Here is a 16,676-nt window from a genome sequence, read left to right as displayed (position 1 = left end):
TTTTCTTTTAAATTAAAATTTATTTTGTGTTTAGTTTTGGCCTCACTGGGTCTTCGTTAGTGGTCCTGGGTTTTCTCCTGTTGCAGTGAGCAGGTTCTAGTCTTCATTGTGGTGCATGGACTTATCATTTTGGTGGCTTCTCGGGTTGTGGAGTACTGGCTCTAGAACATGTGGGCTTCAGTAGTTGTGGCTTGCGAGTTCTAGAGTTCGAGCTCAGTAGTTAGGGTGCACATGCTTAGTGGCTCCGTGGTGTGTGGGATCTTCCTGGACCAGGAATTGAACCTGTGTCTCCTGAATTGGCAGGCAGATACTTAACCACTGGGCCACAAGGGAAGTCCCTGCTTTTTCTTTTTCTTTTTCTTTTTTTTGTGAGTTGAGTACATATGTATGTTTAGTTTGTGACTATCCAAGGTGTATCCTTGAGGTATGTGAATTTTTCCATATGTGTGTTGTGCATGGGTGCTCAGTGGTGTCTGACTCTGCGACCACATGGATTGTAGCCCGCCAGGTGCCTCTGCCCATGGAATTTTCCAGGCAAGAATACTGAAGGGGGGTTCCCATTTCCTACTCCAGGAGATCTTCCTGACACAGGGATTGAACCCAGATCTCTTATGTATTTTGCCTTGGCAGGCAGAGTCTTTACCACTGCACACTTCAACAAAAAAGATTTAAAGAAAAAGCTATCGAATGAAACTATGCTATATTCTTCAAAACTGTTGTTAGGGGGAAAAATGGACTTCCCTGGCAGTCCAGCAGTTAAGATTCTGCATTTCCCATGCACGGGGCAAGGGTACCATCCCTGATCAGAGAACTAAGATCCCACATGCTGCACAGCGTGGCAAAACCAAAAACCAACACATCCACACACACAACAAAAAACAAAAAAGGGAGAGAATATGTTCCAGATTAATTCACACTGAGAGGGAAAAAAAAGATGATGCCTAAATAGATGCCTGATCCTGAACCAGGAGATAAAACTCTACTATGTAAAGGGTATTATTGAAATAACTGGCAAAGTGTGAATATGGGCTTTATATGATAGTATTGAATGAAAGTTACATTTCTTGAATTTTATAATTGAATTATGACTACAAAAAGGGCAGGGAAGCCTGGCTTGCTTCAATCCATGGGGTTGCAGAGTCGGACACGACTGAGCGACTGAACTGAACTGAACCGAAGAGATAGTCCTGGGGGTTCCCAGGTGGTGCTAGTGGTTAAGAACCAGGCTGCCAACGGGCAGGAGACCTAAGAGAGGCGGGTTTGATCCATGAATCAGGAAGATCCCCTGGAGGTGGGCATGGCAACCCACTGCAGTATTCTTGCCCAGAGAATCCCAGTGACACAGGAGTCTGTCAGGCTACAGTCAGTACGGTTGCAAAGAATGGGACAAGACTGAAGTGACTTAACACACACATACACAAAATGAATAAACTCAAGACATATTTTGCAAGTAGGATTGACGAGATCGGTTAATTGATAAAGCGAGAAGAGTGTGCTCACTTCGGCAGCACATATACTAAAATTAGAACGATACAGAGAAGATTAGCATGGCCCCTGCACAAGGATGACACGCAAATTCGTGAAGCGTTCCATATTTTTAAAAATATACAAGCAACTCCTGCAGCTCAAGTCCAGAAAAATAAATGACCCAATCAAAAAATGGGCCAAAGAACTAAACTAAACTAAGAAGACATACAGATGGCTAACAAACGCATGAAAAGATGCTCAACATCACTCATTATCAGAAAAATGCAAATCAAAACTACAATGAGGTACCATTACACGCCAGTCAGGATGGCTGCTATCCAAAAGTCTACAAGCAACAAATGCTGGAGAGGGTGTAGAGAAAAGGGAACCCTCTTACACTGCTGGTGGGAATGCAAACTAGCACAGCCGCTATGGAGAACACTGTGGAGATTTCTTAAAAAACTGAAATTAGAACTGCCATATGACCCAGCAATCCCACTTCTGGGCATACACACCAAGGAAACCAGATCTGAAAGAGACACGTGTACCCCAATGTTCATCGCAGCACTGTTTATAATAGCCAGGACATGGAAGCAACCTAGATGCCCATCAGCAGACGAATGGATAAGAAAGCTGTGGTACATATACACCATGGAATATTACTCAGCCATTAAAAAGAATTCATTTGAATCAGTTCTAATGAGATGGATGAAACTGGAGCCCATCATACAGAGTGAAGTAAGCCAGAAAGATAAAGACCAATACAGTATACTAACGCATATATATGGAATTTAGAAAGATGGTAATGATAACCCTATATGCAAAACATAAAAAGAGACACAGATGTACAGAACAGAATTTTGGACTCTGTGGGAGAAGGCAAGGGTGGGATGTTTCGAGAGAACAGCATCGAAACATGTATATTATCTAGGGTGAAACAGATCACCAGCCCAGGCTGGATGCATGAGACGGGTGCTCGGGCCTGGTGCACTGGGAAGACCCAGAGGAATCGCGTGGAGAGGGAGGTGGGAGTGGGGATCGGGATGGGGAGTGCATGTGGATCCATGGCTGATTCATGTCAGTGTATGACAGGGGCCACTGCAATGTTGTAATTAGCCTCCAACTAATAAAAATAAATGGAAAAAAATAAAAATAAAAATAAAACTGACTTTAAGATAAAAAAAAAAAGCAAGAAGAGAAATCACTTACGTAAACAAACCCTCCCCCAAGGCCCAAGCTAGCCCCGCCCTTTCCCTGGTGTTCCAAGAGGAGGAAGTGAGGAAACGGAAGCAACCGCCAAGTTACCGGCAAGCTTCCTGTCTGGCGTCGCAAAGAGGCCGTAAATCGGAGAACTCTGTTTGGCCCCTCCCCCATAATGGGCGGTCCTGGAGAGTGACAGAAACCAATGGCGAGAGACTCGTCAGGCACTCACCCAATGGCTCTGGAACTGGGCGGGGTTCTTTGCCATGAGGCTTCCTAACGCTGGTACCCGCGTTTCTGCCGAGGTTTGGTCATTTCTGCCAACGTGGGTGGAATCTCTACAGAGCAAGTGGACTTTAAACCCAAAGTGCGAGAGCAGTACGTGAGGGATGGGCCCCGCACCTGCGAGAGCGGAGCATCGCGGAACTGCTGGGGAGCCGGAGGTGGGCGAGCGGCCTGGGAGGAAGGGATGCGCAGCGTGCCGGAGACAGCAGAACCTAACAGCTTGCTAGCGAGGGGCACGAGAGTGGCCCCTTAAGGCAGAGCCTCATTTTCCCCGATGCTTCCAGCTTAGGATACCGAGACAGGGCTTGCCAAGGGAAATAGAACTTGGCTTTACCTGCCAAGTAGTAAAGTCTATGGACCGTCTCTGTTCGTTAGCTCTACACCTTGAGATTGAAGAGACCCGCCCCCATTCCCTTCCGCGGCTTGGGTCTTTCCCCTAAGTCCTTGTGGACTTTGGGCAGGATTTTCTCCCCTCCTGTGTCTAGTTTTGTGCTCCCCACGTGGTGGCAGTCCTGGTGCGCTACAGTAAGGCTCTTCCGGCTGTGGAACCATGGAGGGGGGCGGAGCCCAGGCTGCAGGGTAGAAGGTTTGGGATCTCGCAGACCAGGGTTTGAAGCCTGCTCACAGTTTAATCATACCGACTGGAACCACAAGCTCAACGGAGCTTCGTTCAGTTGTTTGTTTTCTGTTAGTATTATTATAAGGATTGAATGATTTATTGAGTATATCCTTCAGAGCCAGTAGGCTCCATCACTGAGCACTTAATGTATACTGATATAGCCTATAGTCAGGGCTTGCTGGGGCAGGGGGTGCGTGTGTGACCTGGCAGGATTTGGACAGAGCAAGAGTGGATTTGGCATTTGCTACGTTCCATAATTAACTCAGCAGAAGAGAAGGTCTTGTTACTTGGAAGTACAAGAAGCTCAGTTATTGCTTCCAGGGCCCATTCAGCTACTACCCTTACTGACTCCAAGCAGAGCTACATGCTGTTAGATAGATGGGAACCCTCAACTCAAGGAGTTTTCAGTCTAGAGCTCAATAAATTCTTTTAACTAAAAATTATTCTGAGTTTTACACAATCTGATTCCTGTTCAAGAGAGACCAGGAGCAGGTGAAGCCTTTACCTGCATCTGGTCCTGGTGGCTCGACAGGCAGTGGATGCTGGGTGTCTGTGATGTCACCCTGGCTTCTCTCTCTCATTGGCCACAGGTGATGGAGTCAGCTCTGGAAGGCACAGGCAAAGAGGGGAAGAAGGAATCCTTAAAGAAACGTAAGATAGCTGTGTCTCCAGGAGAGGGCCTCCTGCAGCCTGTGAAGCTCAGCCGGGCAGAACTGTACAAGGAACCTACCAATGAGGAGCTCAGTCGCCTTCGGGAGACTGAGAGTCTGTTCCATTCCAGCTTGCTTCGTTTACAGGTACTGTTGGGTGGTTGGGGCTTGGATTAGAGGGATGGGCTGAGAGCCTGAGGCTGAAGTGCTACTTTCTCCTGCACCATCTTACAGGTAGAGGAGTTACTAAAGGAAGTGAGGCTGTCAGAGAAGAAGAAAGAGCGGATTGATGCTTTCCTACGGGAGGTCAACCAGCGGATCATGAAGGTGCCCTCAACCCCTGAGACAGAGGTAAGTCAAGTAGTGGGGGGAACTGGAAAGCCCAGTAAAGGTCCTCAGGGACCTTGCTATTCTTTGAAGGGGATGGGGTGCTAGGGAGCTCATTCGCACTGCCAGAAGGCTCAGCTGGGAGTGCAGTCACTTATTGTTCATTCAGCAAACACTTATGTGCCTTGCAGTAGTTGTGTTCTTAGGATGTGTTGTGCTTAGTCGCTCAGTAGTGTCCGATTCTTTGCGACCCCGTGGACTGTAGCCTCCCAGGCTCCTCTGTCCATGGGGATTCTCCAGGCGAGAATACTGGAGTGGGTTGCCATGCCCTCCTCCAGGGGTTCTTAGGATACATCAGTGAGCAAAGCAGCCTGTGTTCTAGTGTTGGAATATGGACAATAATATAATGAACATGACAAGTAAACTGTATGACAGTGTTAGAAAGTGGTGGTAAGCACTATGGACAAAGGAAGAAGGACACATTAAGGGGCTCATGGGAATATCAGAGGATGAGAGTGGTTGGCAACTTTAAATAGGGTGGTTGAGGTAGGCCTTACTAAAGTGACATTTGTGTAAAGAAAGTGAGTCAGCCATATAGATATTTAAGGGAAGAAGAACATTCCAGGAAGGGGAAACAGCCAACACAGAGGCTCAAAGGCAAGAATAGGTCTGGTACTTCCTTGGAATGAGTGAAGGGAAGATAGAAGGAGGTGAGTTTAGGAAGGTAATGGAGGAAGCGGGTATATCATGCAGGGCCTTGTGCATCAGAACAAGGACTTTGAGCTGTTGCTTTGGGGCTTCCCTGGTGGCTTAAATGGTAAAAAATCTGCCTGCAACACAGGAGACCTGAGTTTGATCCCTGGGTTAGGAAGATCGCCTGGAGAAGGGAATGGCAACCTACTCCAGTATTCTTGCCTGGAGGATTCCATGGACAAAGGAGCCTGGCAGGGCTACAGTCCACGGGGCTGCAAAGAGTCAGATACAACTGAGGGACTAACACTCTGGGTGAGCTGGGGATAATGACAGTGTTTTGTTTTTGTTTTGTTTTGTTGTTGTTTTATAAAGTGATTCTGTGATCTAACTTCAGTTTTAAGAAGTTCACCCAGACTATTAAAAGTAGAATGGAGGGGAACAAAGATGAAATCAGGGAGACTAGTTAGGAACCTGTTGTGCAGTAATCCACTGCAAAATGGCTCCGACTAGGATAGAGTAGAGAAGTGATCAGTGTCTGGATACCTTTGAAAAGTGAAATGGGTGTTTGTTTCCTCTTAACCTTTATTTATTTATAAATAAATTAAGGCTGCACTGGGTCTTAGTGGTGGTATGCTCACCCTTAGTTGCAGCTTGTGTGATCTAGTTCCCTGACCAGGGATTGAACCCATACCCCCTGCATTGGGAGTGCAGAATCTTAGCCACTGTACCATCAGGGAAGTCCCCAAATGGGAGTTCTTAACAGAGATGAGTCAAGGTGATTTAAACATTTTTAGCTTGAGCAGCTAGTATGGAGTTGCCTTAATGGGGAAGACATATAGGAAGATCAGGAGTTTGGTTTCAGATGTTTTGACATGCTGAATTTGAGATGTCTACTAGACATTAAGGGGATGTGTTAGGAAGGTAATCAAATATGTGTCACTGTCTCTGTTTCCGCAGCTGACCAACCAGGCATGGCTCCCAGATGGGGTTCAAGTCCCTATCCACCAAGTGCCCTATACTGTGAAGGGCCGTTTCCATTTCCTGCCCCCAGCCCAGGTCACTGTTGTGGGAAGTTACCTTTTGGGCACCTGCATCCGGCCGGACATCAATGTGGATGTGGCACTGACCATACCCAGGGTAAGATCCAGAGTTTGGGATGGAGAGGTCTGCCATTCCACCACCTACAAATCCTGGATCCCTTTCTTTTTCCCACCTCCCATTTGCCAGAGGATTGAAATTTGAATTTTGAATCTAAAGAACAGACCACTGCAGTTGTCCTGACGGAGCAGCACTTTGCCTTCCTCATCCAAGATGTGGTGTTGCTGGCCTTGACTTTGGCGTCCTCGCCAGCAGATGGGGTTGCCAAGCTGTGCTCTCACCTTGGCTTCATCTTGGCCCCCAAGTCCTCCATCAGCAAGCAATTAAGCGACTTGGCCGTCTCTCTCTCTTCTCCTGACCCCCTCTAGGAGATCCTACAGGACAAGGATGGGCTGAACCAGCGCTATTTCCGCAAGCGTGCCCTCTACCTGGCCCACTTGGCTCACCACCTGGCCAAGGACCCACTTTTCGGCAGTGTTCGCTTTTCCTACACCAATGGCTGCCACCTGAAACCCTCGCTGCTGCTGCGGCCTCACGGTGGGAGGCACACGCTGGGTGGAAGGCACAGCATGGGGTGATGGACAGATCTGGTAGGGGAGGCACAGGGGCCTTAAGTCCATGGTGAGAGAAGACTTGGGCCTCAGGTCTCAGGGGAAAGATATTGGAACCTCAAATTCTGAGGTCAGGGCAGGCATGGGACCCTTGTGGGGGGATAGTGCAGGGGCTTCTCTGACTCCAGGGCAGCTGCAGGGTCTCAGCATCACCCGTCTCCCCCCAGGGAAGGATGAGCATTTGGTCACCATCCGTCTGCATCCCTGCCCTCCACCCAACTTCTTCCGCCCGTGCCGCCTGCTGCCATCCAAGAGCAACGTGCGCTCTGCCTGGTACCGAGGGCAAAGTCCTTCGGGGGATGGTGAGTAGACAGTGGTGTCAAGGCTGGGTTGGAGGAAAGGGTATTGTGGGGCCCTCTCCTCTCATGGTCCCCCTTTCCTCCCACAGGTAGCCCGGAACCCCCCACCCCCCACTACAACACATGGCTGCTGCAGGACACGGCCCTTGAATCCCACGTGCAGCTGCTGTCGGCTGTGCTGGGCTCGGCCTCAGGACTGAAGGACGGGGTGGCCCTTCTGAAGGTCTGGCTGCGGCAGCGGGAACTGGACAAGGTGAGCTGGAAATGGCCCGATTTCCCCGGGCCTCGCTGAGTGGTGGGCTGGCTCTGAGCTTCGGCCTTTCCATCCGTTTCTCCCTCAGGGCCTGGGAGGATTCAGCGGGTTCCTTGTCTCCATGGTGGTGGCCTTCCTCGTGTCCACACGCAAGATCCACACCACCATGAGCGGCTACCAGGTGCTGAGAAGCACCCTGCAGTTTCTGGGTGAGGCGGCTGGACTCGGAAAGGCCAAGGGTCCTGATCATCTCCATCAGGGATCATTTGGTTTATTGTCCTCAGACAGAGGAGTAAAGCGAACCTCTGAGTCAGACAGTTGCAGTCACCTCTCTGGAGGGTGGGTGTCACAGGGACTGGGTCCATAGAAAGGAGGATAACTTCTGACACCACCACCTTCTCTGGTTCATTTCAGCCAGTACAGATTTGACCGTCAACGGGGTCAGTTTATGCTTCAGCTCAGATCCCTCCCTGGTGAGTAGGGCGGTGGAGTCTGGTTTTCCCAGGTGGCGCTAGTGGTAAAGAACCCGCCTGCCAGTGCAGGAAACATAAGAGACAAGGGTTTAATCCCTGAGTTGGGAAGATCCCCTAGAGGAGGCCATGGCAACCCACTCCAGTATTCTTGCCTGGAGAATCCCATGGATAGAGGAGCCTGGTGGGCTAGTCCATGGGATCACAAAGAGTCGGACACGACTGAAGCAGCTTAGCACGCACACACAAGTCGGCCCGGAGCCCTGAAGTTAAGGCCCAGCCCTGACTGGCTTCTCTCTCCCTCTCCCAGCCGGCCCTGGCTGACTTCCACCAGGCCTTCCCTGTTGTCTTCCTGGACTCCTCGGGCCGTCTCAACCTCTGTGCTGATGTCACTGCTTCCACTTACCACCAGGTACCAGTTGTCTCCCAGTGTCCCAGCCCAGACCCTGTCCCTTCTGCCAGCACCAGGGCGCCAGCAACTCCTCTCTAGAGCCTGTCTCTGCTTCTGGGCCCTGGGTTCAGTAAGGGGAGAGAGCAGTGCTGCTGGTCTCACGTGGCGGGTTCCTTGCTTGCTCCGTGACCCCAGGTGCAGCATGAGGCTCGCTTGTCTATGGCGCTCCTGGACAGCAAAGCTGATGATGGGTTCCAGCTGCTCTTGATGACTCCCAAACCCATGATCCGGGCTTTTGACCACATTGTGCAGTGAGTTTCAGGGTGATGTGTCAGTGAGTCCTGTTGCCTCAGGGCTAGTGAGGGGGCCGAGATCTTCCGACTGGTACTCTGATCGATCTCCCTAGTGATGGCGGGGGTGATACCTGGGGCCAGCAGTACTTGATGCCCCCTCTTTGTCCCTCCCTGCCCCCACACCCCCCCAGCCTCCGTCCACTGAGTCGCCTGCAGGCAGCATGTCACCGGCTGAAGCTATGGCCAGAGCTACAGGATCTCGGTGGGGACTATGTCTCAGCGGCTTTGGGCCCACTCACCACCCTCCTGGAGCAGGGCCTGGGGTCCCGGCTGCAGCTGCTGGCCCACTCTCGGCCCCCAGCCTCAGAGGTGAGGTGGGGTGGGGTGGGGAGTTTCTGGGACTGAGAGAGGAGGACCCTGGGGCCCAGGGGATACACAAGATAACACCATCCCTCTAACTAGAAAGGGGGTTTCCTAACCCAGCTGGGGGGGCACTTGGACTGAGCTCGGCCTCTCTACACCCTGCAGTGGGACATCAACCAGGAGCCACCAAAGCATAGAGATCCGGGTGTCCTGACCCTGGGATTGCTCCTCCGGCCTGAGGGGCTGACCAGTGTTCTTGAGCTGGGTCCTGAGGCTGACCAGCCTGAGGTGAGGAGCTGGGGGTCTCAGGGGTGATTTTGCCCTGTCTTGGGAAGCCCAGCGTGTGCGCTGGCAGGAGTGGGGTGGACTATCCTCCTGCCCCCTGGCTCGAGGCCTGTCGGGAGATTTCTGACAGAACCCCCTCCCTGTTGCTCTGTCCTACCATCATCATCTTCTCCCTAGGCTGCCAACTTCCGCCAGTTCTGGGGCTCTCGCTCTGAGCTTCGGCGTTTCCAGGATGGAGCCATTCGGGAAGCTGTGGTCTGGGAGGCTGCGTCTATGGCCCAGAAGCGTCTCATTCCCCACCAAGTGGTCACTCATCTCTTGGCACTGTGAGTGTTAGCATCTGAATGCCAGGAGGCAGGCATGGGCTGCGGAGCCTTTTAGGAGGCTCTGGCCCAAGCTTTTGGGGTGAGCTGCTCATATGCAGCAGCTCTCTCCCTGGCCCCCACTGCCCACACACTCTGTGCCCCTTTTCCAGCCACGCTGACATTCCAGATACCTGTGTCCACTATACGGGGGGCCTCCTGGATGCACTGATCCAAGGCCTGAAAGAGGTGAGGGCCCTGGTTCAGAGCTGGGGTCAAGGCTAGGGACGGTTGGGTGAGTAGCCTGTGTGGCTGGATTTGGTGGGGGCAGGAATGGGGCTGGAGAGCCGCTCCCCCCCAACCCTTAGCCAGGCTGCACTTCCCCGAGTGTCCAGCAGGGGGCCCTCTGGCTCTGCAGCAGCAGCAGGGCTGCATCCCGTTGACCCGGCTCTCCTGTAAGGTCCTGCCCTGCCGATTGTCTTTTCTCCTCCCCTCAGACCTCCAGCACCGGTGAGGAGGCCCTGGCAGCTGCAGTGCGTTGCTACGACGACCTCAGCCGCCTGCTGTGGGGCCTGGATGGTCTGCCACTGACCGTGTCTGCCGTGCAGGGCGCTCACCCTGTGCTGCGCTATACTGAGGTCAGGAGCAGGGAGCCCCTTCCGCTGGGTGACACCCCCCTCTGCCTCACTCACCCAGTACTCTCCCTTCCAGCGCCCTGACTCTGGGCACCCCCTCCCCGTCCTCTTCCTCAGCCTCCCTTCTCCCGCAGGTGTTCCCGCCAGCCCCAGTCCGTCCAGCCCACTCCTTCCATGAGCAGCTGCGAGAGCGGGCCTCGCTGTTGCCCCGGCCTGACAAGCCCTGCCCAGCCTACGTGGAGCCCATGACTGGTGAGGGGGTGCTTGCAAGGGGCCGAAAGGAACCGCTCTCCGCCCCCGGCCGTAGACTGAGGCCTCCCCCTCCTCTCCACAGTGGTGTGTCACCTGGAGGGCAGTGGGCAGTGGCCACAGGATGCCGAGGCCATTCGCAGGGTCCGTGCCGCCTTCCAGCTGCGCCTGGCGGAGCTGCTGACTCAGCAGCACGGGCTGCCATGCCGCGCCACGGCCACGCACACCGACGTCCTCAAGGTTAGGCGGGCGCTGGGCAGGGATACGGGGGGAGGAAGGGACGGGGTGTCGGGGTGCCCCGTCTCCCACCCCCTCCCCTCTTCCCACAGGACGGGTTTGTGTTCCGGATCCGTGTGGCCTACCATAGGGAGCCGCAGATCCTGAAAGAGACGCGGAGCCCCGAGGGGATGGTCTCGCTGAGGGACACCCCCGCCTCCCTCCGCTTCGAGAGGGACACGAGGCAGTTGCCCCTGCTCACCAGCGCCTTGCATGGGTAAGGCCACCTGCACAGACTCTCGGAGACCCTCTCCCAGTCCCTCCTGGTCGCCTGGCCATCTGTCTGCGGAGTTAGGCCAGTTAGGGATGTGAGTGCTGGGCTGGAGTCAGGCAAGTGCTAGAAGTGCTAAGATTCTGGCCCTGCCAAAAACTTAACTGGCTTTGTCCCTTGAGCTCATATCCCCCCCCCCACCCCCGACATACCTGATTTTTCTCATCTGTAAAATGGTAATCATGCTAGGAACAACCTCTTGCGGTTACGAAGACATGAGATTATACATGTATGATCATATAGCACATTAGCACAGAGGCCAGTGTTGGGTGAACATTGAGTGAACAGTTGGGCTGAAAGTCTGTCTTTGGGAGAACGAAGTAGTTAGCAGCGATGGTGCTGCAGCACTCGCTGCCCTGGAGTACTTGCCAGACGATCTTCGGGTTTGAGGAGGCTGCGCTCTGGGGTTTGAAGTCAATAAAAAGGAGCTGCCACAATTTTTGTACCGCTGTTTGTCAAGATGTCACTTATATGGAACTTAAAAACCTCCTGAAGTCCAAAAAAATTATGTTAATTGATGTTAGAGAGCCATGGGAAATTCGTGAGTACGGAAAAATCCCTGGGTCCATCAATATACCATTGGATGATGTAGGTGAAGCTCTACAGATGAACCCAAAAGACTTCAAAGAGAAGTACAAAGAAGTAAAGTCATCCAAATCTGACAATCTAGTGTTTTCTTGTTTAGCTGGAGTGAGAAGCAAGAAGGCTGTGGTCACAGCAAAGGCTCTGGGCTTTAACAGTACTCAACACTATGCTGGAGGATGGAAGGAATGGGCAACCTATGAACTTTCAGAGAAGAACCAAGGAAATTGAATTTTGGAATACAAACTGACCGTTTCCTTGTGTACATGCAGTCCAGAATAGTGGAATAAGCATAAGAATAAAAATGTAGCCCTAATAAAAAATATACTAGAAAAAAAAAAAAAATGTAGCCCTGGAACCACTGGTTAATGGGAAAGGGGTTTTGTATAAGTCAAAAAAAAAAAAAAAAGAAAGTCTGCCCTTGGGCCCCAGTGCCTGCATCTCACTGCCTCTACCCTCTTCTTCCCACAGGCTCCAGCAGCAGCACCCAGCCTTCTCAGCTGTGGCTCGGCTGGCCAAGCGGTGGGTGCGTGCCCAGCTCCTGGGTGGGGAGGTCACTGATGAGAGCCTGGACCTGGTGGCTGCTGCCCTGTTCCTGCACCCTGAGCCCTTCACCCCTCCCAGGTGATGCCTTCCACATTTCCCCTAGCCAGGAAGTTCCCCGGGGTCAGCTGTCATCCTTGTTGCCTCAGTCCACATGGGAGAGGTGACCGAACCTAGGGGCAGAAGGGGTTCTAAGACACCCCCACCCCCCGCAGCCCAGACTAAGGGCTCGAGGCTCCCCAGACTGTGGGGGGCTGGGCACGTGGCTCGGCCCCTGACACTCTGCTCACTCCTTCCTCTCAGCTCCCCCCAGGTCGGCTTTCTCCGGTTCCTTTTCCTGATGTCAACCTTCGATTGGAAGAACAACCCCCTAATTGTCAACCTCAACAATGAGCTCACTGGTAAGTGGTACGATGAGAGTCAGACTACCGGAAGAACTACCATTTGTGGGTTGCAGAGGCAGGCAGGCAAGGGTTTTCCCTATCAGCCTGCTAGGTTTCCTCTCTGCTTACCGCACCTGGGATGTCTGTTCCTGATTCTGGCTGCCTAGGGATGGGGAAATGTTAAGGAGGAAGAGGACCAGATCCAGCCTTCAGGGAGCTGTGAGGCTGTAGAGATGTGGTTTGCCCACGTAATGATCAGAAACAGAACGCACTGGGGGCAGTGAGCAGGCTACCTAGGGGACTGTGGAGGGAAGAAGAGGGACTCTGCAAACCAGGTCAGAAGTCTTAAGGTGGACCAGGGAACTGTGTAGGTGGGAGTAGGTGCCCAGACCTCAGAGTGTGAGTGATGACTTCTGTTTGTAACGTGAGGAACTCCTGGTCCCAGCAGAGAGGAGGGTGTCAGCTTTCTAATTCCCCAGGTGTGTGGGAGCCCAGGGGAGGAGGGGGCCAGGGGCAGGCCTTAGCTTGTGCAGGCCCGGAAACCAGACCAGGATGCCAGGCAGTGGAAAATTCTGCTTTGGGCCCAGGCTGGAAGTTTACCACCTTGCCTGATTGAGGCAGATGCGGTGTCCCTTTCATCACTTACGCCATGTGGGGGATGTTGGAGACTCCCTGTGGTGGGCACAGTGGGAGGACTTGGAGCAGTAGGGGGTGTCTGGGGAAAGGAGTCAGCTGACCCAGGACCCCCTCTAATTCACAGCGGAAGAGCAGGTGGAGATCCGCAGTGTCTTCCTGGCAACCCGGGCAAAGCTCCCCGTCATGGTCATTGTTACCCCCCAAGATCGCAAAAGCTCCGTGTGGACACAGGATGGACCCTCGCCCCAGGTTTCGTTGCATTCTTACTCCCAAATGTGTAGTTTTCTCCCTCAAGGAGAAAGCAGACCCAGCCTGGGCTAAGAGAGACCCGTGGTCAGGTCTGACCTGCATAACCTGTGTGTGCCTCCCCAGATCCTCCACCAGCTCGTGGTCCTGGCAGCCGAGGCCTTGCCTGTCCTAGAGAAGCAGCTTATGGATCCCCGGGGGCCCGGAGACATCAGGGTAAGCTCCTGATCCAGACTGACTCCTGGGGCTTGGGGGGCTCTGCCTTTGAGCCATGGAAGCCCAGAGTTCTTGGGCCCTTGTTTGGTGAGACTGAATTCAGAGAAGGCACCATAGCTGCCCACGGTGCCTGGCTGTGGAGGCTGGAGGAGAACCGTGGCCCCAGCTTCGCTCTTGTAGCCCACGATCCTCCTGTGGAACCCAAGCTGCCACCAGCTGGGTCCTGGTGTTCCCCCCTTGAAATGAGCATTTGGGCCCCTAATGGGGGGTCAGACGGAAGGGAAGGAAGAAAGCAGAGTGGGCCTGTGGAGGGGTTTGTGGTCCAGTTTCCAGCTCCCCAGTGGGCACTGCTGAGCCCTCCCTGCCCTTCTTCAGACGGTGTTCCGGCCACCATTGGACATGTACGACGTGCTGATCCGCCTGGCCCCCCGCCACATCCCCCGGCACCGCCAGGCTGTGGACTCGCCGGCTGCCTCCTTCTGCCGGGGCCTGCTCGCTGAGCCGGGGCCCTCCTCTCTCATGCCCGTGCTGGGCTATGATCCGCCTCAGCTCTACCTGGCTCAGCTCAGGGTAGGTCCTTGAGGGCTGGCTGGCCCTGGGGAGGAGGCTTCCAGGTGAGCTGGGGCCGTGGCGTTTGCTCTCAGGTTCCCACCTGCAGTCTTTTTCCGGTCCTGCCCTTTCCTAGGAGGCCTTCGGACACCTGGCTCTTTTCTTCTATGACCAGCATGGCGGAGAGGTGATCGGTGTCCTCTGGAAGCCCACAAGCTTCCAGCCCCAGCCCTTCAAGGTGAGCTGGCTGGTGACAGTTGTCTGTTCCTGAGTGTGCACGTGTGTTCTGTGTGGGCGTGTGTGTCTGTGGCTCCACAGGTGACCCTGTGTCAGGCGTGAAGCGTGTGTGTCTCGGTGTCTCTGCGTGTGCCTCTCACGACACTTCAATCCACGTGTCTCTGGCCCCCCCAGGCCTCTAACACGAAGGGACGCATGGTGGTGTCTCAAGGCGGGGAGCCAGTGATGGTGCCCAATGTCGAAGCCATCCTGGAGGACTTTGCCATCCTGGGTGAAGGCCTGGTCCAGGCTGTGGAGGCCCGAAGTGAGAGGTGGACCGTGTGACCTCCAGCCTAGGAGCAAGCTCGATGGACAGACCTCTGGAGCAAGATGTCAGTGGCCTGACCACCCTCACTGTGGATAGACTCTCCAAGGAGGGCTTGCTGGCCCGAGCACGCTGCTTTGTCCCCAACAAATCCCCGTCCTGATTTCCTGTCTGATGCCCCAGCACTGGGACAGGGGCCATGGTGTCCCGTGCAGTCCCCTGGACCTGACCAGAAGAGAACTGGGAGTCAGCTCAGAGGGGACACTGAGTGAGCCCAGGAGATCCAGCTACTTGTCAGCCTGGCCTGGGCCTTGTTTTCCTTCCCAGGTTGCTCCTAGAAGTCCAGAGGAGGGACTGTGTGCCCGGGGCTGAGGCTCTGTCCCCACCCCTCTGCCGGGATGTGGGCCTTGACCTCAGTACACTCTTGGCTGCAGCGTCAGGGCTTTTACACGGGCCAGGAGAAGGCGTGGCACTGCCTGGGGGTCACAGCGGCAGCACTGAGCAGCGCAGAGGGGGCTTCAGGGGGTGAAGGGGCACAGTGCCCTCAGGTTGGTCCTGCTGCCTCCCGGGGTGGGGACATGGAAAAGCGCAGAAAACAGGGAGGGGCTGGGTGGGCGAAGTGGTGAGAGGGACTGGTAGTCCCCCATCCAGGAGAGGTGCAAAAAACGCTCAGTGCTGCCCTGGCCTCTGGTGTCGGCGGCTCTGTGCTCCCACCTTGGGGGTGCAGAGGTGAGTGGGACCAAGACCTGCTCTCCAGGAGCTCCAGTGCCCGGAGGGAGGGGGTGCTGCTTCCCTTCAGCCTGGTCCACACCCCCCTCCCAGCAGCCTCTCCCTAATCCTGGCTGTTTTTCCAGATTGAGCTCAAGCAGTGACTCCTCCTTAAACCCTTCCCTCGCCCTCAGCCTAAGGTGCTCTTCCTCTGAAACATCAGAGCAATTACTGTCCATTCACGTCTCTTCACAGTCATGTACAGTGGCATAAACTCTTCTCTTGTCTTAAATTCTGATTTAAAATTAAATCGTTTTTTTAAAAAAATTGTTTTAAGTTCCCCATGGCCTTTCTGCCTTTTCCACGTGGTTTCGACCTTGTCACCTGCAGGTCAGCTCTTTGGGGGCAGAAAACATATTTGAACAGATTTCATGACAGCTAGTACAGTGCTCTACCCAAGCAGAATGCAGGTGTGGGCAGAAGGGGCCCCTAGCTCAGGCAGATGGAGGGCAGGGCAGACCCCCAGAAGACCTTCAAGGAAAAGAGAATCCTGATTTGTGATCTCTGCCTAGAATGGGTAAGGTTTTGATGGTGAAAGGCCTGAGAAGTAATAAACAGTTGATGTTGGGAATTCCCTGATTGGTCCAGTGCCTAGGACTCCACAGCAATTAGGTCTCACGGCCAACAGCCCAGGTTCAATCCCTGGTCAGGCAGAGAACTAAAATCTCATGAGTTGCGCAGCGCAGCCAAGGAAAAAAAGTTGATGTTTATTGAGTGTCTACCTAAAAAGGGCTGGGTGCGCTTTGTTATTTTCCATATCTTACATAAGGAAATTGATCGTACAATCATACCAGCCCTATGAAGTACTGCTTTTCCTCATTATCCTCATATTCTGAGTGAGGGAACAGGTTCAGCAACAGGCGGGGACCTGTTTGTAGAGGGACTTTGATGCTTGGCTAGCTGGCTTTAACCTCAAGATGCTTAACCACATACGGGAACTCTGATTTCCAGTTCTGTCCCAGTTCTGTCGTGAATCTCTGTCGGTCCCTGCCTGTCACTGAGTGGGGCAGCCTGGCCTGGGGCTGAAACCAGCACAGGTTACACTGATGGGCTGGGTGAACTGAGGTCTGCATCCGTCTCCCTCCCTGTGCCATTCATGGACCCCAGACCTCACTGTGCCAGGCTGGATTTTCAGGGAGATGCCAGAGACGCAGCCCCAGCCCTCACGGAGCCCC

The 16,676-nt window shown here is 53.7% G+C and overlaps 2 protein-coding genes and 1 non-coding gene across 4 annotated transcripts; all 3 read left to right on the top strand.

The window, feature by feature from the left end:
* Positions 1-1,492: 1,492 nt before the first annotated feature.
* Positions 1,493-1,599, top strand: LOC136143960 (U6 spliceosomal RNA). Its single transcript, XR_010658449.1, has one exon. It is a non-coding gene; the product is annotated as a U6 spliceosomal RNA (small nuclear RNA).
* Positions 1,600-2,939: 1,340 nt separating this feature from the next.
* NOL6 (nucleolar protein 6) lies at positions 2,940-15,759 on the top strand. 2 transcript variants are annotated; one of them, XM_065947415.1, is made up of 26 exons: positions 2,940-3,045; positions 4,162-4,368; positions 4,456-4,572; positions 6,199-6,378; positions 6,708-6,876; positions 7,118-7,252; positions 7,339-7,502; positions 7,591-7,711; positions 7,917-7,975; positions 8,283-8,384; positions 8,559-8,674; positions 8,848-9,025; positions 9,185-9,307; positions 9,482-9,630; positions 9,780-9,855; positions 10,104-10,244; positions 10,376-10,493; positions 10,576-10,730; positions 10,820-10,983; positions 12,091-12,243; positions 12,466-12,563; positions 13,306-13,430; positions 13,554-13,643; positions 14,019-14,213; positions 14,329-14,430; positions 14,604-15,759. In XM_065947415.1, the coding sequence occupies exons 2-26, from the start codon at positions 4,165-4,167 to the stop codon at positions 14,751-14,753; spliced, it is 3,384 nt and encodes a 1,127-aa protein (XP_065803487.1). In that variant the 5' UTR covers positions 2,940-3,045; positions 4,162-4,164; the 3' UTR covers positions 14,754-15,759. The 2 variants fall into 2 exon arrangements, with proteins under 2 accessions (XP_065803487.1, XP_065803486.1); XM_065947414.1 differs by having other exon boundaries at positions 2,944-3,110.
* Positions 11,357-11,894, top strand: LOC136176934 (thiosulfate sulfurtransferase/rhodanese-like domain-containing protein 3). Its single transcript, XM_065947621.1, has one exon. It carries the CDS (start codon positions 11,371-11,373, stop codon positions 11,848-11,850), a length of 480 nt encoding a protein of 159 aa, XP_065803693.1. The 5' UTR covers positions 11,357-11,370; the 3' UTR covers positions 11,851-11,894.
* Positions 15,760-16,676: the final 917 nt, after the last annotated feature.

The sequence above is a fragment of the Muntiacus reevesi genome, chromosome 10, assembly GCF_963930625.1.
Source record: "Muntiacus reevesi chromosome 10, mMunRee1.1, whole genome shotgun sequence".
NCBI lineage: Eukaryota > Metazoa > Chordata > Mammalia > Artiodactyla > Cervidae > Muntiacus > Muntiacus reevesi.
Note: the sequence above shows the minus strand (reverse complement) of the source record. Positions and strands in the feature narration are given on the sequence as shown.